The 21,666-nt window shown below is 43.6% G+C and overlaps 1 protein-coding gene across 1 annotated transcript in view; it reads left to right on the plus strand.

Annotated features, from left to right (window-relative positions):
* DNAAF9 (dynein axonemal assembly factor 9) overlaps positions 1 to 16,559 on the plus strand; it is a 119,128-nt gene extending 102,569 nt beyond the window's left edge. Inside the window, exons 34-36 of the mRNA XM_087962569.1 lie at positions 6,428 to 6,493; positions 7,733 to 7,826; positions 9,092 to 16,559. Of these exons, the coding sequence (XP_087818695.1) occupies positions 6,428 to 6,493; positions 7,733 to 7,826; positions 9,092 to 9,204 (273 nt within the window). The 3' untranslated portion in view covers positions 9,205 to 16,559. The remainder of the gene's footprint in view (positions 1 to 6,427; positions 6,494 to 7,732; positions 7,827 to 9,091) is intronic.
* The last annotated feature ends 5,107 nt before the right edge of the window (positions 16,560 to 21,666 follow it).

Genomic DNA, 21,666 nt, shown 5'->3' on the forward strand with positions numbered 1-21,666 from the left:
AAGAGTATATAGATGGAAGAGAAATAAACAATAGAATTGAAAAGAATAGAAAATAGAATAGAATAGAAATTAGAAGAAGAAGAGGAGAATATAGATAAAGGAGAAATATAGAATAGAAAATAGAAAATAGAATAGGAAATAGGATAGGACAGGAATACAAATAGAAATAGGAATGGAATAGAAAATAGAATAGAATAGAATTTAGAACAGGAAGAGAAGAAAATATAGATAGAAATAGAGAAGAGAGAAGAGAAGAGAATAACAGAGTTGGAAGGGACCTTGGAGGTCTTCTAGTCCAACCCCTTGCACAAGCAGGAGAAGCTATACCATTTCAGACAAATGGGTTGTCCAATCTCTTCATAAAGACCTCCAGTGATGCATCCACAGCTTCTGGTGGCAAGCAGTTCCCCTGACTAATTGTTCTCACTCTTAGGAAGTTTCTCCTTCATTCCACACTGCATTGCTCCTTGGTTCGTTTCCATCCATTGCTTCATATTCTGCCTTCAGGTTCAGGAGCTTTGGAGAACACAAGGTAAAAACTGATTCAAGAATATGGAATAATGGAGTTGGAAGGGACCTTGGAGGTCTTCTAGTCCAGCCCCCTCCCTTCCTCAAGCGGAAGACCGTATACCATTTCAAACAAGGGATTGATTTCGGGGTCTTTGATATACATGCCAAATCGTTTAAAAATGTATCAGGTTGTCAAATGTAAGCATCAGTCTAGCTTGTCATTTATAAAACATTTTTTTCTTCCTCTTCTCATGATACGAATTCTTCCAACAGAGAAAAAAGTTAGCTGGTTTAAGCCAATTACAATCCTGGATGATAACACAGTGCGCAATGAACCCTATAACAAAACACAGCATGAATGCGTAAGAACTTATGTACAGAATTAATGCATAAGAACACCCAAAAGGACCCATATAGACTGGGTGAAACCAGGCTCAATAGCAGGAACTGGGAGGGGGATCTTGGAGTCTTAGTGGTCAACCAGCTAAATAGGAGCCAGCCGTGTGCAGCAGCAGCCAAAAAAGCCAATGAAATCCAAAGTTGCATTAACAGAGGGATACAATCGAGATCAAGGGAGGTTCTAATACCGCTCTATAAAGCCTTAGTAAGACCACACCTAGAGTCCTGCATCCAGTTTTGGTCACCACACTATAAAAAAAGATGTTGAGACTCTAGAAAAAGTACAGAGAAGAGCAACCAGGAGGATTAGGGGACTGGAGGCTAAAACATACGAAGAACGGTTGCAGGAACTGGGCCTGGCTAGTCCAGGGAAGAGAAGGACCAGGGGAGGCAGGAGAGCATCTTCCAATATTTGAGGGGCTGCCCCAGAGAGGAGGAAGGGGGTCAAGCTGTTTTCTAAAGCACCCGAAGCCCAGACAAGGAAGAATGGATGGAAGCTGAACAAGGAGAGATTCAACCTGGAAATAAAGAGAAATTTTCTGACAGTGAGAACAATCAACCCATGGAACAGAAGTTGTCCTCGGAAGTTGTGGGAGCTTCATCACTTGAGACTTTCAAGAAGAGATTGGACTCCCATCTGTCAGAAATGGTGTAGGGTCTCCCGCCTGGGGGGGGGGGTTGGACTAGATGACCTACAAGGTCCCTTCCAACTCTGATTATCTGTCATTTGTTACTTAACAAAAAATAGCATATGAAATGTGTATCATTAGAATAGAATAGAATAGAATAGAATAGGGAACGGAATAGAATAATGGAGTTGAAAGGGACCTTGGAGGTCTTCTAGTCCGACCCCCTGCTTAGGCAGGAAACCCTGTATACCACTTCAGACAAATGGTTATCCAATCTCTTCTTAAACACTTCCAGTGTTGGAGAATTCACCAAATTCTGGAGGCAAGTTGTTCCACTGATTCATTGTTCTAACTTTCAGAAATTTCTCCTTGGTTCTAAATGGCTTCTCTCCTTGATTAGTTTCCCCGCCATTGCACACACCGGAGCAGATGAAACGTGTATCGAAATATAAAAACTTACACACAAAAACAGTACATGAAATGGGTGTCATAGAACATAGAATAACGGAGTCGGAAGGGGACCTTGGAGGTCTTCTAGTCTGACCCCCCTGCTGGAGGAGGAGAGTCTATATTCCAAATATTAGATATCTACCTCGGGTGGAACTCACAGCCTCGCGATTGCGAGGCGAAAAGCTCCACCACTGCACTGGATGAATTGATCGAATATCAAAACATAAAACACAGCAAAGAACAGTGAACCGTGTTAAAAACACGCAGCACTGGCGATGCCTAAAAAGTGTGAATAAAATTAGATGATACATGAGCAGCTAAGCCTACGGGCGGATATCTAGATCCTTTAACCACTGGGCAGCGCTGCCCTCGAGACGCTGTATTTCAGGCAGGGATCCAGGGAACATTTCTGAGGCGGCATCCCCTCACGATACGATGTCAAGTTTGCAGGATGACCAAGCAGCCCCACTTTTATATTTCCAGTATTGGCACCTGCAGCTGCTTCTCGATCTTCTTGTTGGCTGTGCCTTACTCCATTTGTCCAAATCATTCCTTATTTGCTGTATAGGTTTTATATAATTATCCTTCTCTTCCTTAGCCAAATACCTAGATATTTAACTTTTTTTTTTTACAATTTGGAGGCCCATTACTTCTTCCAGTTCTCTTTTATCTTTCGCGGTCAAATTTTTAACTAACATTTTGGTTTTTTCTTTATTAATTTTAAGACCTGCTACCTCGCCAGATTTTTCTATTTCCTGCAACAGTATTGGGCCAGATTCCAATAGGTCTTCAATAATCAATGCCATATCATCAGCAAAAGCCTGTAATTTATATTCTTCTTTTTTTAATTTGCGTTCCTTTTATTTCCTTATTTAATCTGATTCTTCTGAATAATGTTTCTAATGTCAGGATGAAAAGCAGTGGACAGCCCTGTCTAACTACTTCGTTATTTCAAATGATTTTGTCATTTCCCCATTTATGAATACGCTCGCCTTAGATACTAAATACTTGAAGGCTAAAAGCTATTTTTCCCAATCTTGTATATGCCAGATTTTTTTTGTTTGTTAATCTTAATTCCCATGTTGGAAGAAATATTCTTCTGGGTTCAGTTCCGAGTGGGAAGAAAGACACTGGAAACATGGTGACTGCTTGGAAAGGTGGTTTAATGGTGGACAGGACCACATGGCTTGGAGATCCTGGGTGAAAAGGGCTAAAGGGCTATAGTCTTAGAACATGCTGGAATTACTAGCATGTATGCCCTATTGAAACAGCGACGTCTGCGCTGGCTTGGGCATGTGGTGAGGATGGCCAATTCCTGTATGGAGAAATAGTGCAGGGGAAGTGCCCTAGAGCAGTGGCCGTCAACCAGTGGGCCGGGAACCACCGGTGATCCGCGAGAAAATTTTGAGGGTCTGCAGAGAAATGTCCCCCCCAAAGCAATTAATCCAGGCTGCGTGGGAACACAAGGCTGCGCCTCCCACATGGCCCACGGGAACACAAGGCTTGCATCGCTTGCATTGTGGACAACACGAGGTGAGAGGAGGGGGGAAAGGCGGGGAGGGGGGGGAACTTGCCCCACACACCTGGTCTGGCCACCGGTCTGCTTCTTTCCGCTTCTTTCTTCTTCTGCTTTTGGCTGCACACAAGGAAAGCAGCCAAAGTCTTTCTTTCTCTCCCCCAAACTCCACCTGAAATGAGTCTTTGGGACCCTGCAAGGCCTCCTCCTGCTCCAAGAGGCTCTCATTTCTGGCGGAGTTTGGGGGAGAGAAAGAAAGACTTCTGCTGCTTCTGCTGCTTTCCTTTCATAAAGCCAAAAGTCTCTCTTCTCTCTCTCTCTCTCTCCCTGAGAACGGAGCTGGAGACAGTCTCCTGCGATCCCAAATAAAGAACGATCGATCGGTAGGAAAACGGGATGGGGAATTTTCCTGCAGACTTTTTGGGGGATTTTCCCAGGGTCTCTGGTCCGCGGGATTTAAAATGATGAGTTTGGTGGTCCCTGAGGTCCAAAAGGTTGGCGACCTCTAGGCTAAAGGGCTATAGTCTTTGGAACGTGCTGTAATTCCTAGCCTGTGTGGACTATTGAAACAGCGACGTCTATGCTGGCTTGGGCATGTCGTGAGGATGGCCGGCGGCTGGAATCCAAAAGACCTCCTGTATGGAGAATTAGCGCAGGGGGAACGCCCAAGAGGGAGACCCCAGCTGCGATATCTGCAAGAGGGCTCTAAAGGCCTTGGGAATGGACACCGTTCAGCTTGGAGGCTAAAGACTCTGCATGGCCTTCTCCAATTCGAAGAAGAGACATTCGTTGGGCAGTCCCGGAACCAGCGAAATCCGTGGGCTGGGACAGGGACAGACTGTATCGGTCCTCATTGTGGAAGGGATTGCCCCTCTCAAATTGGCCTTTTTAGCCACACTAGATGCTCTTTTAGCACCTCTTTTCAGAGCATGATCCCATCGTCTCCCGAGACTGAAGGAAGGCAGTGATTGGCACCTGCCAAAGTTGGTTCAAATCCGGTTGAGCGCTCTCCAGAATTTCATTAGTAGATCAAAGCTGAAAGGGCCCTGGTGCCCCAATCAGATATTAAATTAAACATATCTGGATTAGAAGCTGCCCACTCCTGGCACCCCGCTATCTCAGTCTCACTGTCTTCTCTGAGATAATTGCCGTCCAGGTTTCCACAGCGGCTTTCGAGATTTGAGCCTGAATATTTGATGGTCCTTGTGTTACGTCCCCCGGTAAAATGGTGGTAGGAATTTTGTCGAACTTGAATATCAGGGTCACATCCGGTGGGCTACCAAGACTCCCAAGTGACTTCAGGCTAGGCAAAAAAATGTCCTTTAGCTGGCATACAACCCTGAAAAGCCCTCGACTTATCAGCCACAGTTGAGCCCAAAATTTATGTTGCTAAGTGAGGCATGGGTTGAGGTTTGGCCCATTTTACGGCTTTCTTTGCCCCACCGTTGAGTTTGGTTGAGTTTACTTTATTGATTAGCCCCCTGGGCCATATCGAAGTGCAGAGTTCCAGGCACAAATTATTACTAAAATCTGATCAATACAATTTAAAATGGAATTGGAATCAAATAACGATTTAAAATGGAATTGGAATCAAATAACAATTTAAAATGGAATTGGAATCAAATAACAATTTAAAATGGAATTGGAATAAAATAACGATTTAAAATGGAATTGGAATAAAATAACGATTTAAAATAAAATTGGAATAAAATAACGATTTAAAATGGAATTGGAATCAAATACGGTTTAAAATGGAATTGGAATAAAATAACGATTTAAAATGGAATTGGAATAAAATATTTAAAATGGAATTGGAATAAAATAACGATTTAAAATAAAATTGGAATAAAATAACGATTTAAAATGGAATTGGAATCAAATGCAATTTAAAATGGAATTGGAATAAAATAACGATTTAAAATGGAATTGGAATCAAATACGATTTAAAATGAAATTGGAATAAAATGTGATTTAAAATGGAATTGGAATAAAATAACGATTTAAAATGGAATTGGAATAAAATACGATTTAAAATGGAATTGGAATCAAATGTGATTTAAAATGGAATTGGAATCAAATACGATTTAAAATGAAATTGGAATAAAATGTGATTTAAAATGGAATTGGAATAAAATAACGATTTAAAATAAAATTGGAATAAAATAACGATTTAAAATAAAAATGGAATAAAATGGAATTGAATTTAAAATGAAATTGGAATCAAATGTGAATTTAAAATGGAATTGGAATCAAATGCGATTTAAAATGGAATTGGAATAAAATAACGATTTAAAATAAAATTGGAATAAAATAACGATTTAAAATGGAATTGGAATCAAATGCGATTTAAAATGGAATTGGAATAAAATAACAATTTAAAATGCAGTTGAATCAAATTTTAAAATGAAATTGAATAGTTTTATCCGATTTAAATGCCTCTCAAATGTGATTTAAAATAAAATTGGAATCAAATACATTTAAATGAAATGCCATTTATAATTGGAATCTTTGAACAGTCACTAAATGAACAGTCACAAATGGCTGTAACTTGAGGACTAACCTTTCTTTCCCAAATTCTTCCTCTTTCCATCTCCATATCATGGGTCATTATTTCAAGAACAGAAACTGCTGGGACCCCTGAGCATCCGTTTGGTTGATGGTGGTTTGTTGGGCGGATGGTTTGTTTGGCAGATGGTGGTTTGTTTGATGGATGATGTGGTTTGTTTGGTGGATGATATAGTTTGGTGGATTGTGGTTTGTTTGGCAGATGATGGTTAAAGTTGCTCAAAGCAAACAATTGTTCCTAACTTATACCCTACAATTATCCGACCTTATTCTTTTTTTGTTGTTGTTGTTGGCTTTGTTTTTCCTTTGGGTTTTAAATAAGCTAAACTGGTTTTTTCTTTCTCTCCCCCAAACCCAGAAGCCACAAAGAAAAGCTCTGAAGACTCGGGGCATGTTGACGTCTCAGGAGATCAAGAACATTCACGTAAGTGAGCCAAGTGGCTTCTGGGCAGGAACAGCTGAGTAAGCAGAGCGGAGCAAAAAAGTATCAATCGATCCATCATAATAGAGCTGGAAGGGACCTTGGAGGTCTTCTAGTCCAACCCCCAGCTCAAGCAGGAGATCCTATACCATTTCAGACAAATGGCAGTCCAATCTCTTCTTGAAAACCTCCAGGGATGGAGCACCCACAACTTCTGGTGGCAGGCAGTTCCACTGGCCAATTGTCCTCCCTGTTAGGAAATTCTTCCTTAGTTCGAGGTTGCTTCTGTCCTTGATTTGTTTCCATCCGTTGCTTCTCATCCTGCCCTCAGGAGCTTTGGAATATAAAGTAGATAAAAGTAGATAAAGGTTAATTGTGTTCCCTTTGCTGAGCCTTTGTAGTTTGCTGCACATGCTTTTCCTCTGAGTAGGGTCTCCTGCTTGGGCGGGGCGGGGCGGGGTGTGGGGGTTGGGCTAGATGACCTACAAGGTCCCTTCCAACTCTGTTAATCTACATCTAAGAGTTGTGTGCAGGTAGTCTTCGACTTACAACAGTTCATTTAGTGACCATTCAAAGTTACAACGGCACTGGAAAAAAAGCGACTTACAACCGCCATGGTCACGTAGTCAAAATTTGGCCGCTTGGCAACTGACTCGTATTTATGACAGTTCCAGCGTCCCGGGATCGCGCAATCCCCGTTTTGCGACCTTCTGACCAGCAAAGTCAACGGAGGAAGCCAGATTCACATAACAACCAAATTATTAACCCCGAACTGTGGCAAGGAAGGTCGTAAAATGGGGCAAAACTCACTTAACAGATGCTTACGCTTAGCAACAGAAATGTTGGGCTCCATTTTTGTCGTAAGTTGAATTCCCTACTGTTTTATGTTGGTTTCTGCTGGGTCTGATACTACTAAGAGACTGGGTTTTTTGTGTGTGTGTGTGTTTCCATTTCATAAGACTCAGTTTCTAGGCCAAATTCACCCGTGATCCCAATTTATTTATATTTTTATTTATTAAAGTTGTATGCCAGCCATCTTCCCTCTAAGGCGAGTCTGGGCTATAGAACCAATAGGAAACTAATTAAAACAATTTTGATCTGCCTAGTTTAATTATTTTAATATAATAATTTAAACTAGGCAGATCAAAATTTCTAAAAATGTACATTTAGGGACTTCCAGTGGGAGTGTGTTTTATGGATACCACCCTCAGCAATCTCTCTTTGTCCCTCTCTGAATTCCAGGTAAAACGACACCTGGATCCACTTCCCGCTGGCTACTTCTACAATGGAACACAGTTTGTGAATTTCTTTGGCGACAAAATGGATTATCATCCATGTATCTTTTGTTACATGTAGTGTGTTTTGCAGCATAGCCTGGCACTATTTCCTTTATTTTACTTAGATTAATTTTTATAAATACTTTTAAGGTGATGAACATACCTAATACTCTTTCCTCCCCCTGTTTTCCCCACAACGCTGTGAGGTGGGTTGGGCTGAAAGAGAGTATTTACCCGTGCAAAATCACCCTCCTGGTCGGCACCTCACACCTAAAGTGGGACTAGAACTCACCGTCTCCTGGTGATTGAATTGGGGGTCCAATTGTGATCGTAAGCCGAGCACTACAGGTAGTCCTTGACTTAAAACAGTTCATTTAGTGACCGACGTTACAATGGCACTGAAAATAGTAACTCACGATCATTTTTCACACTTAACGACCAATGCAAGCCTCCCCGCGGTCATGCAATTTACATTCGGGATGCTTGACAGCCGATTCGCATTTATGACCGGTTGCAGTGTTCAGGAGTCATTTTGTGGCCTATGGGAACCCAGATTCACTTAATGACCAGGTTACTAATTTAACAGCTGCACTGATTCCCTTAACCAACGGGACAAGGAAAGTCATAAAACGGGACATGTTCACTTGAGAAATGTTTCACTTAACAACATACCCATTTTGGCTCCATTGTGGTCACAAGTCGAGGACTATTTCTACTCCTCTTTATAGTCATTTCTCAAGTTCTTCCTGGAAATCCTTTTCTTCTTCTTCTTTTTAATGACCCAGGGCATGACACAAAAATAACAAAGTCACAAAAGTAGAATAAATTCCCTTTAATGCCTCCAACTTGGGCCCCAATGTTCAATTATCCTTGGCTGGAGATCAAACTCTTCCAAAAACAGTCTACAAATGGAGTAAATGCAGTCCAAACCCAAAGTAAAGATAATTAGAAATTTAAAAAACCCAACACAAACCACACTGAAGTCATTAACACAGCAGGCCAGGATAATAAATTGCAGACTTCCACAAGATAACGCAGCAATCACCGTTGGGAGGATGCCAAAACCTAGACCAAGATAATGCACACTTTGCTTCTAGCAAGGTGCTGTGTGCAAACGCCCCATTTATATCCTGTTCTCCCAGCTGCAGCTAATGAAGGGAATCAGGGCCCTTTTCTCCCCCGTAAGCCATGTTGCGCCCTTCTCTGTTCCTCCCTGAGTGCCCTACAGCTACCGGAGCCACACTCCCATTCCCTGTCAGTCTCCCCCTCAGAATCAGACTCCAACAAGGGCATGGCATTCTTCTCCTTAATGGTTTCATCCCAGTAATGGACCAGTTCATGAACGATTACTTGGAAGAGGCGAACCGAGAGATTGAAAAGTACAACAGGGAGCTGGACAACCAAGAATACCACGATCTCTTCGAGCAGAAGACCTAAGCTGGGAGCCCTAAGCGGTACAGAAAAAAAATACCAGGGACCTCCTTTACCTTCTGAAAATTTTAATTTGTCACCAAGAAAACATCTTTGTTTCATCTTGGCCTAGCTTTACAGCTGCTTTTTCCTTTTTTTAAAAAAAAATATTTAAGTTGCATTCACATTAGCTTGTCACCTTAAAATGTGATAACGGTCACAGTATAATATTTTTGTGTTGTCGAGTAACCTAGATCAGGGGTCTCAAACCTGGGCAACTTTAAGACTTGTGGACTTCAACTCCCAGAATTCTGGGAGTTGAAGTCCACAAGTCTTAAAGTTGCCCAGGTTTGAGACCCCTGATCTAGAGCACATTAATGGGGAAAGCGATGTCGGGGTTTTACATTTCAAGTGTTTAGGGAGCTATATTTCCTGCATCGTTGAAATGTTGCTTTTCTCACGTTTCCCAAAACACTTTTGCTGTTTAGTGACCAAGAGAAATCAGGGTCTGTTCCTGAGGGAAATGCATCTGGAAAATGCTGATTTGGGACCGTAGCCCGAAAGCGAGATGTAAATGACCTTGAGAGCTGTCCCAAACCAACATATCATGGTTTGAAGATGTTCCTAGCGCGAGAAATGAGGGAACTGTTTTTAAAGGCTGCGACTAATCAATATGGCGGTTGGGCGATGTTCCCGAAGCGAGAAATGGGGAAACACAAATGGTTTTGACAGTGCCTCAAACAAACATATCCTGGTTTGAAGATGTTCCCAAAATGAAAAATGTGGGAGCACAAATAATCGGTGCTCCAAACCAGCATATCATGGTTTGACGATGTTCCTAAAGCGAAAAATGGGGGGGCAGGGGCAGACATAATTGTCCTTAGGGACTTCTGCTAACCAACGTGGTGGTTTGGTTGGTGTTCCCAAAGCAAGAAATGAGAGAACACAAGTGATACTGATGGTGCCTCAAACCAACAAATTATGGTTTGAAGATGTTCCCAAAGCAGGAACTGAGGAGACACATCTGTTCCTAAGAGCTGCCACTAACCAACATGGTTTGGTGGTGTTCCCAAAGCGAGAAATGGGGGAACACAAATGATCTTGACAGTGCCTCAAACTAACATATTGCGGTTTGAAGATGTTCCCAAAGCGAGAAATGAGGGAACACTAATGATGTTGACAATGCCTCAAACTAACATTATAGTTTGAAGATGTTCCCAAAGCGAGAAATGAGGGAACACTAATGATGTTGACAATGCCTCAAACTAACATATGGTGGTTTGAAGATGTTCCCAAAGCGAGAAATGGGGGAACACAAATGATGTTGACAATGCCTCAAACTAACATATTGTAGTTTGAAGATGTTCCCAAAGCGAGAAATGGGGGAACACAAATTATGTTGACAATGCCTCAAACTAACATATTGTAGTTTGAAGATGTTCCCAAAGCGAGAAATGAGGGAACACAAATGATGTTGACAATGCCTCAAACTAACATATGGTGGTTTGAAGTTGTTCCCAAAGCAAGAAATGGGGGAACACAAATGATGTTGACAGTGCCTCAAACTAACATATTGTAGTTTGAAGATGTTCCCAAAGCGAGAAATGAGGGAACACTAATGATGTTGACAGTGCCTCAAACTAACATATTGTAGTTTGAAGATGTTCCCAAAGCGAGAAATGAGGGAACACTAATGATGTTGACAGTGCCTCAAACTAACATATGGTGGTTTGAAGTTGTTCCCAAAGCAAAAAATGGGAACATACTTGTCCTTAAGGACTGCTACTAACCAATATGATGGTCTGGTGGTGTTCCCAAAGCGAGAAATGAGAGAACACAAGTGATATTTAGATCTGCTCCAGACCAACATTTGAGGGTTTGAAGATGTTCCTAAAGTGAGAACTGAGGGAATATATCTGTCCCTAAAAGGTGCTAATAACCAACATAGTAGTTTGGTGGTGTTCCCAAAGCGAGAAATGAGGGAACACAAGTGATCCCGATGGTGCCTCAAACCAACATATGATGGTTTGAAGATGTTCCCAAAGCGAGAAATGAGGGAACACAAGTGATCCCGACGGTGCCTCAAACCAACATATGATGGCCTGAAGATGTTCCCAAAGAGAGAAATGAGGGAACACAAGTGATCCCGATGGTGCCTCAAACCAACATATGGTGGTTTGAAGATGTTCCCAAAGCGAGAAATGCGGGAACACAAGTGATCCCGATGGTGCCTCAAACCAACATATGGTGGTTTGAAGATGTTCCCAAAGTGAGAACTGAGGGAACACAACTGTCCTTAAGAGCTGCTACTAACCAACATGGTGGTTTAGTGGGGTTCCCAAAGCGAGAAATGGGGGAACACAGTTCTTCTTGACATTTGCCCCAAACCAACATGTCGTGGTTTGAAGATGTTCCCAAAGCGAGAAATGGGAGAACATCCCTGTTCTTAAGGACTGCTACTAACCAACATGGTGGTTTGGTGGTATTCCCAACCTGAGAAGTGAGGGGAACACAAGTGATCTTGACAGTGCCTCAAACCAACATATGATGGTTTGAACATGTTGCTCAAGCGAGAAATGGGAGGACATAACCTGTTTTTAACCAGATATGGTAATGACCAACATGGAGGCTTGGTTAGTATTCCTACAGCGAGAAATAGGGGGATGCCATCGATCTTGAGCCCAAACAACATTGGAGATGTTCCTCAAGGGACAAACGAGAGGAAAAAGCTGTTCTTAAGGACTCCCTCTAACCAACATGGCAGCCTAGAATGATGTGCCTAAAGCGAGAAATGGAGGAACACAAATATTCTCAGATAGGCTGCCCCAAACCCACAAGTAACAATATGGAGAGAAGTACAAAACAGAGTATATTTCTACAATAAGCAGTGGAGTAGGTTTGCATTCTTAAAGAATGCTCAAAATTAACCCGTTCTGGTTTCTAAACTCCCCCAAAAAAAGCAAAAACTGGCAGAACATAAATATTCTTGCGGGCTGCCCCGAAATAGCATATGCCTTTGAATTTATTTTCCCCCCTCCCTAAAGTATTCCATGCAGCTGCTCCTAAGCAACCCGGTGTGATTGGCAGCTGGCGGCCTAATTCTGATCACCCCTTTCTAGAGAAATCCCAGCCACATATTACAATGTGGGATGCGTTGAAACAGAAACCGGCGATCCATTTCAGGCTGAGAAAAATGAGGCCTCAAATATTTTGCAAAAAATAATAAATAAATAAAATCCTTTGATATTTTACCTCTTGGATGGATTCACTCATTCACATATTTCCGCCCCCCACCCCCTGGAAATAAAAAGTCCAGGTTGATCTGGAACAGACAAGCTTTGGAATACTTTATGGTGGCTTTTTAACTTTTTGTTCCGTAGGACGTCTCCAAGGAATAGTTCCCTTAAAATGGAAAGCTTCACGGCTCCTGATTAAATTCTCGCAGGGAGCTTTCGGTGGGGTGCCCAAACGGGCCCCTCTTGCAGACTAGAATAGAGTGTCCTTGTCAGAAGTGTTGAATTTATCTATGCATGGTTGTAACCTAGTTATTCTTCAGATGTAACAGATAGTGCCTGGTAGGAATAACGTAGCTAGGAATTGTTTTAAGAAGGAGCAACGTGGCCGTAGGGTTGTCCTAGGGTTTTCGTTGGATTCTCCCCATTTCCCCGAGGAATCGTCGTGCAGGCTTTATGCACTGCAATTCCATAGTTATCCCAGCTGAGTCACCTCTCCCAACTGGGACACATCCAGAAAGGTGAAATTATTCAACTTATGAGATGGTGATCCTCAAACCACCTTTGTCTTCTCCAGAACTGCCTTGGGAGAACTGGTGGAGAATTTTTGCCCATCCGGCCACGTTTATGGGAGGCTCTTTTTTTGCTTAGCATAGTTTGTCTTAACGATCCGCGAAGCCATATATATATATATATATATATATATATAAATAAATAAATACATAACCTTGTTGCTACCCAGCATCTCGAAGCAGAGACAAAGGCAGCTTATAACCTGGTTTGCCTCTGCTTTGGCGTTGATAAGGAGAGTAGGTTTGAAGTGCAATTGTTATGAATAAAATAGGTTTTCGACATGAAAAGCTCTGCTGAACTCTGAAACACACAGATCCAACATAGAAAAATATATATATGTTTTTCCAAGCTTGGGGACTTGGAAGATGGGTGGACTTCAACTCCTAGAATACCCCAGCCAGCTTGAAGATGGGTGGACTTCAACTCCTAGCTTTGCTGGCTGGGGGGATTCTGGGAGTTCAAGTCCACCCATCTTCCGAGTCCCCAAACTTGAAAGACATTGCTCCAAGAATTGCATAACCAGCACAGTCTTTCACCCACACAAACCATGTGGGCCTGAAGCCAACAGAACCAGCGTCCACCACGTGTCCAACTGCTCCAAAATTCCCACCAGTGGTTGGGTTTCAAATTGTTTTATCACGGGTTTGGTGGGCGTGGCTTGGTGGGCACGCTTTGCCTCATGTGTACGGGCGCAGCTTTCCCCGCACCAGCTGAGACCTGTAGCGCCAATCAACTGAGAGGATAAAGAAGAGGAAAGCACGCCTGGGTGGGAAGGCCAATCCCGCAAACTTTTCTCTTTCTCCTCCCGGCTGATTATTCAGACTGTTTCCCCTCCTCTCAGCGGATCCTCGGAGGCTCTTTTTTTTACTACCAGTTTGACCGAACCGGTCCAAACCATTAGCATACTACTACTACTGATTACTCATTAGCAGTCTGCGCACGGTACTTTTCAGAACGACTATCATCCCGTGGGTCACCCGTTTCCCATGGCACAGGAAACTTCTTGCTCGTTGGACTGGACGTAGTGTCTGTCACCAACGGCGCCCTGGTCACATCTGGCAAGTCAAGAGCTATAGGGAATGCTTGTAACTAGCATCAAACATCATCACCGCAAAGACCTAACTATGCTGGTGTTCCTTGGCTATTCTTAAGCTCAACCACCGATGCTCTTTTAATGCCCCAAATAAGTTGAGCATCTAGTAGTCCAATCCCAACACAGAACAGGGTGTTTTTTTTCCCCATGCGCGACTCCGGGGAGTCCCACCGGCCATCCTTTCTGTTGTGGGCCATTTCCGTTTGCGCGTTGCGTTAAGTTCGTGCAAAAAGCCAGGCCGGCTTTTGCGCAGCCGAGTCAGCCGTTTAGCAGAAGCTGGAAGCGAAGACACGGTAGAGGAGGATGTATTTTGTACTGCATGCAAAATAGAAGAATTTTTTTAAAAAATAAATAAATAAATAATCACCGTATTTTTCGATTCAAGACCTTCCACCATCTCGGCACTACATGAATAATTCTCTCTTTTTGGAGTAGGGATCGATTTTATTTTGCAATGTTTTTGTTCCATTACCTCAACTCGGTTGATCTTGAACTGTGATTTACGATTTTTGTTTTTTTCCTAAACCGGGTAAGGTAGGGCGAGGGGGAATTAAATCGCCCAAATAATTTCTAAAACTGTGATGATGAGGGTCCTGTCTGAAGACATACCAGTGCCTTGTTTGCGGCGCCATCAATAAACGCCGATGATCCGGACACCTGGATGACGTCACGGCCCTTAAATTCTCATGCCCTCTTTTGAAGGGAAGAAAAAAAAAAAAACCATTTGGTGGAAGGACTCTGAACTTAGCAAAGCATATTTAGCGCAGATATTTAGTTAGGCTCTGTTTGTTGTTTTTTTAAAGAATGAAATCTCCAAGCTCTTTGAGGACTGAAATCAATAATAAATGGAGAAATACTTGATCCTGTTGGGCATTTGAAGACAATTGAGGTGGGGGGTTTTGTTTTCCCCATTAGGAATTGCTTCAACAGACCAACAGCATTTTTATTAAAGGGGGGAAACTAATTTTCTTTATTTTATTATATATAAATATATAGAGAGAAATATATATTTTAAGGGGAAGGGGAATGGCAGGGCTAATAGACATTTAATCAGGGAGGGGTGGCAAAGAAAATTAGCCTGCTGTAAACACACACACACACAAACACACAAACACACACACACTGAAAAAGGGGCCCCTCTGGAGCCACCAACACTCCCCATCCAAAGTGCTATTAACAGGCTTTCTCGGGTTACCGCAGCTCCCCGAGAGTTTTGGCTCTTTTCCGTTTTGGCGGAAGGGCCGGCATTGAGTCCTCAAGGAGTTTCCGTGCTTGCTGACTTCCCACGTAGCCGTTTGTGTGGTTTTTGTTTTCCCCTTATAGACACGAGGATGAGTGCGGTCAGAAGTCGCTGAAGTTATATAATGGGTGGGTGGGTGGGTGGGCGGGTGGGCAGATTGCAAACTTGAGAGGGCGGCACGCTTACAGCCCCACCCCCCCAGCTTTGCTGCTGGAATAAAAACGGGGAAACATCTGGAGATGGTCGGGCTCGGGCTGGGGCCACCTCTGCCGTTCCTTCCGGCAGACGGGTGAACTTTCCACTGGACGCGACGGCCCCGATGCTGGCAGGCCCCTTCTTGTTTTGGGTGACACCGGGGCACCTCATCAAACATGGTGCCCTCACTCCCCAGTGGTGGGATTCAACTATTATTTTATCACCGGTTCGGTACCAGGAAATAAAAGTCAGAATAGAGCCGGGGTAAAGGGAGGGCCCAGTAGCTGATCCTCGGAGCTAACCGGTTCGGTCGAACCATGCCGAACCGTTAGAATACCATTCCCTGCGTCACTCGTCGAAACACGGTGCCATCATTCCAGACTCTGCTTCCTTTTTTTTGGACCCAAACCCCTTTCTAATTTTTAGCAGCATCAACTGGGGCGGGGGGCTTAAGCGTGCCGAAATTGTCTTCTGAAATTTTTATTTTTTTCCTGAATTTTGCACAGCCGATGAGCTCTCGAATCCCCTCTGGGTTGTTAGGGGATTTAGGGGAAGGATAAGACATGAAACTGTGAGTTTGTTAGAACTGCATTGCTAAATCTACTTTTTAGATGATGAAAAAACGTACCTCAGAAAACTAGTAAGAAACGGTCTTTGTGCCCTGTGGTGACTGACTCTGCTAACTGTCGTCTTTTTTTTTTTAATTTAATTTTTTTTTTTTAACCTGGTGCCAAAATGGAAAGTTTCATACTAGTTTTCACCGCGTTTGCAAGACTCCGTCAAATGTGTTATTTTTTACAAAAAAAGAAAAAAGAAACCTCTACTGTAACTTCAGTTAAACTGAAAACGTGTGATTGAAGCTTTTTGGGCTTATCTGTATTTATTACACAACTTGATGCCGTGAATATATAAAAGTACTTCTACCTTTATTTTTGTATTATTTTACACGTTTATATTGGCTGTTTGTGATTATTATTTTTTACACCTGTAACTTGAATGCAATTCTTAAAACCCAATAAATTATATTCATCCAGTCAGATGAATGGCAGAGCGGGTCTGACTTCTTCCGCCTGAGTGTTTTGTGTGTTTGAAACTGCATTTGTGGACCATCCAAAAGATTCAGTGGCCTTTTGAATATGGCTGAGATTCATAGAATCGTAGAATGATAGGGCCAGAAGGGGCCTCAGAGGTCTTCTAGTCCAGCCCCCCTGTCCTTATACCATCCAGAACAAATGGTTGTCCAATCTTTTCTGGAAGACTTCCCGTGATGGAGCCACTATGACTCGAGGTGGCAAAAGCTGTATCCCTTGGTTAATTGTTCTCCCGAGGGGAAATACAGTTGATTTTGAATTGAATTGAATTCTTTATTGTCATTGTACGTATATACACAGTATAAATACAATGAAATTCTTTTATAAAAAAGTTTTTTTTTATTTTTTAACAACAAACAAACATAAGACATAAAACATAAAACAACAAATAAAACCTTTCAGTTATACAGTGTGTCGGTTGGTACATATGTCTTGTGCACAGTATCTATTTTATCTTTCTCTCTTAAGTTTACATTCATATTGCATTAATTGACTTTCCGAATCAAATTGTGTTATTATTACACCATTATTAGACTTTAATTTCAGTCCCATATTATCCTTTAAAGCAAATCTCAATTCTTACTCATTTTATTTGTATTATAATTTATTCCGAGCTACTCAATTATAACATATCATTGCTATTATGTTATACTTCAATTTCCTACTTTTCTATTTCACCATTGATAGAATAAGTCCCATATCTTTTAATACTCCTTTTCTCCTTGCTCTCTAATTGCTAATGTTAATCTGCTCATTTCTGCACATTCCATTATTTTCTTAATCATACAACGAGATTCACATAACACCCAGAGACCAGACGCAACACGCACACACACACGACAATCCCCAAACAGCTCCCCACCCGCCAAAATTCCCCGCCTCCTAAAAACACACAAGCATCCACACAAGTAGGCCAAGTAATAACTGTCCAACAGCTCACTAATGGTGGTCCTTAAGTTCGTTGTTAAGTGCAAGTATAGCTCTGGGATTTTAATAAACTGTTCAGAAAACGTGTGGCTCGAGTTTTAATTGTTCTGTATCTTCTGTATCTGTGTTTTCTAAACCATTGCTGCTTCTGCTACCCTCCGGTGCTTGACTCCCACTTCTTTGGGGCAGCCCCTCAAATATTGGAAGGCTGCTATCATGCCACCCCTGGTCCTTCTTTTCACTAAACTAGACCTACCCAGTTCCTGCAACCGTTCTTCCTATGTTTTATCCTCCAGTCCCCTAATGCTCTTTATGGCTCTTTTCTGCACCTTTTCCAGAGTCTCAACCTCTTTTTGTATATCGTGGCAACCCAAACTGGATGCAATATACCAAGTTTGCTCTTGCCAAGACATGATAAAAGTGCTATTAACACTTCACGTGATCTTGATTCTATCCCTCTGTTAATACAGGCTAGGATTGTGTTGGCCTTTTTGGCAGCTGCAACACAACACTGGCTCATATTTAAATGGTTGCCCACTAGCACTCCAAGATCCCTCTCACAGTTATTAGTGTTCAGCCAGGTAACAGTTATTCTCTTCCTATGTATTTGGTTTTTTTCTCTCTAAGTGCCCTCCCCTTCCTCTCTTTCTTTCTCTCTCTCTCCCTCTTTCTCTCTCCCTCTTCTTTTCCCCTTTCCTCTTTCTCTTTTTTCTTTCTCCCATTCTCTCTCCCTCTTTCTCTTATTTTTTCCTTCTCTTTCTTTCTCTCTCCCCTTTCTCTCATTCTCTTTCTCCCTTTCTCTTCCCCCTCCCTCTTTCTCTCTCTTGCTTTCTTTGTCTGTCTGTCTCCTCTCTTTTCTTTCCCTCAAACTCTTTTTCTCACTCTCTTTCTTTCTTCCTCTTTTCCCCTCTTTTTCTCTTCCTCTTTCTCTCTCTATTCTTCTCTCTCACTCACACACACACACACACACACACACACACACACATACACACACACACACAAACCTGGTTACTTGCCAGCCAGCTTCCCCGGAGCGCCTTTTATCTCTTGCGCAGAAGTGATGAACTGCCAAGACTGTCTTTAAAATGCTATTGTGGCACTTTCTCCTAAGTCGCAGCGAGAGATAAAGGGACGCCAACAAAGCAGAATCTGGAAAGGCTGGAGAACCTCTGGCTGCAAGATAAAACCGCACCGTTCTTGCCCCCAGCCCACTTCCACGCCACTTGACCCTTGCTGGGGCAGGTGATGACGTGGTCCAAAGAGGGAGCTGCCGGTTTGGGCAGAGTCCGGGAGCAAACCTGACAACAAGGCCAGCTGCAGACAGATGTGAAAACACTGAAAACATTTCAGAGGAAAGTGTGGAGAAATCAGCTACTGGTTTTGAGAGCCACCGGGAGTTTTTAACTCAAGAAGGACCAGCGGAGGTTGAGGGTGGAATCGAGAGAGGAATAAGCCTGGAATCGTGACGTTGTCATAAGTGGAGCCGCATCCAACCCCTCCTGAGTACCTTTACTCCTGTCGAATGCCAGTTTAGTGCAGACGGTCAGTCAATCCCATTGTTGTGTACAGGGCTGAGCAGCAAGTCAGCTTCACTGGGACTTGACCGTGTGGTCCTCATTCTTCAGGCCTGACAGAGCCTGCGGACCGAGCCTGACTTGTTTAAACAGGCAGGAGGTTGTGTGAGTTCAACTACCGGTGGCTTAACCATGAGTCACAACAAGCCAAACTACACTCCTTCCTTCCTTCTTCCCTCCCTCCTGCCTGAGCAGGGGGTTGGACTAGAAGACCTCCCAGGTCCCTTCCAACTCTGTTATTCTAGTCCTTCTTTTCTCTCTTCCTTCCTTCCTCTTTTCCTTCCTCCTTCCTTCCACCCGCCCTCTCGATCTCCCTTTCCTCCATCACCCTCCTTCATTTCTCCCTTCCTCCTCCTTTCTTTCCATCTCAGTCCTTCCATCCATCCTTCCTCTCTCTCTCCCTACATTCCCCCTTTCTTGGCTTGTTTCTCCCTCTCTTCTCCCCCTTTTTACATCCCTTCCTTGCTTCCCTTGTTTCTCTGTCCCTTCTTCTTTCCTCCCTCCTCTCCTCTCTCTCCCCTCCCTCCATCCCTTTCCTTGTTTCCTTCTTTTCTCCATTCCTCCCTCCCTCCCTTCCCTTCCCTTCTCTTCCCTTCCATCTCAACCCACCCTCCTCCTCCTTCCCGCCTTCTCTTTCCTTCATCTCAATCCTTCCTCTCTCTCCCCCGCCCTCCTTCCTTCCTTCCATCTCTTTCCTTCCATCTCAATCCTCTCTTCCTCTCTCCCCCTCCCTCCTTCCTTCCTTCCATCTCTTTCCTTCCATCTCAATCCTCCCTTCCTCTCTCCCCTCCCTCCTTCCTTCCTTCCATCTCTTTCCTTCCATCTCAATCCTCCCTTCCTCTCTCCCCCTCCCTCCTTCCTTCATTCCATCTCTTTTCTTCCATCTCAATCCTTCCTTCCTCTCTCCCTCTCCCTCCTTCCTTCCTTCCATCTCTTTTCTTCCATCTCAATCCTTCCTTCCTCTCTCCCTCCCTACATCCCCTTCCTTCCTTCCTTCCTTCCTTCCTTCCTTCCTTCCTTCCTTCCTTCCTCCTCCCTCCCTCCCTCCCTCCCTTATCCCGAAAACCAGGCTCTATCGAAGCAGGTACAATGGAAAGAGGAGACCACAAGGAACATCCAGCATCCCCGAAGCAGCCCATGGCTACCCATTTCCATGACTCAGCCTAGAAAAGGGTGAGTCAAGCTTGAAGATATGTGCATCTTCAGCTTCTTAAGCATGCAGGATTTGCGTTGGTCTCTCGGAAGACAGCCAGACGAGAGCATGAGAATAAATTCCTGCCTCTGGCTCTGGTTATTTGAGATTTTTATTTGTAAATACAAAGCCAGTGCAATTGGAAATACAGCATTGGGGGGAGGAAAAACCCACCCTGTCCCCTTACGGAAGGAGGCAGAAAGCCAAAGAATGAAGGAAGAGTGAAGGAAGAAGAAGAAAAGCTTTTCCAAGCTCCCAAATCAAACAAGGAGGAATCACCTTTTGCATGCACTCAGGCAAGCGCGCATGCAGCCCCAAAATTGCAGCGCAATGCCTACAGCACGATAAAAACAGCGGTGGAACAAGAGCGAGCAAATTAAAAGCTCCAATGAACCCGGCAGGGCCAGAAATGAGAAAGGTGGAAGCATTTGAAAACTGAAACTCTTGCAACGCGCCAAGCGATTCCAGTCCATTAACAACGACGATGTTCAGCACAGCCTCCCAACTCTCGGGGCGGTCATATTATCTCCAAATTGCCAATGGATGGGTGAGCGCGAAGAGCCGTGGAATTAATTCGCTGGAGGAGCAAACTCCACCACCAGAGTCGAACAAATCTGCCTTTGGAAGGCTTCTTTCTAAAGCTGGGAGTCTCCAAACGCCACAACTTTATAAGACTTGGGGACTTCAACTCCCAGAATTCCCCAGCCAGCCAGGAACTTGTAAGAATCTTACAAGTTCCCAAGTTTGGGGCCCCTTGTTCTAAAGCAGGGGTGTCCAACCTTGGCAACTTTAAGACTTGTGGACTTCAACTCCCAGAATTCCTCAGCCAGCAAAGCTGGCTGAGGAATCTGGGAGTTGAAGTCCACAAGTCTTAAAGTTGCCAGGTGTTGAACCTGTTCTAAAGCAACCAACCACGACCTGAGGCAAAGCGTGTTTGGTTCAGTTTGCAGGGGCGATGTTTTTTTGGGAGGGGGTGTCAAGAAAGGATCTAGGACAGTGATGGTTAACCTTTTGGGCCTCCTGTGCCAAAAACTGTGCGTGCGCTTGCACGCTCGCACTCACGTGCCAGCACCCAGATGGCAATTCGTGCCCCCCCGTGCCCCGTACGCACGCATGCGTAATCCCGCACTGTGCCTCACAGCTGATTTTTGGCCAGTTTGAGGCCTTGTTCGGCCTCCCAGAGGCTTCAGGAAGGCTTCTGTAGGCTTTGCAGGCCGAAAACTAGGCCTGTTTTGTCACTTCTGGTATTTCCGGAAAAACAGGAAGTGATGAAACGGGCCTAGTTTTCGGCCTGCAAAGCCTGCAAAGCCTTCCTCAATCCTTTGGGAGGCTGAAAAAGGCCTCAAACTGGCTGAAAATCAGCTGTGAGGC

The sequence above is a fragment of the Notechis scutatus genome, chromosome 4 (genome assembly GCF_049901735.1).
Source record: "Notechis scutatus isolate UNSWTSFEM ecotype Mainland chromosome 4, rNotScu1.2, whole genome shotgun sequence".
Taxonomy (NCBI): domain Eukaryota; kingdom Metazoa; phylum Chordata; class Lepidosauria; order Squamata; family Elapidae; genus Notechis; species Notechis scutatus.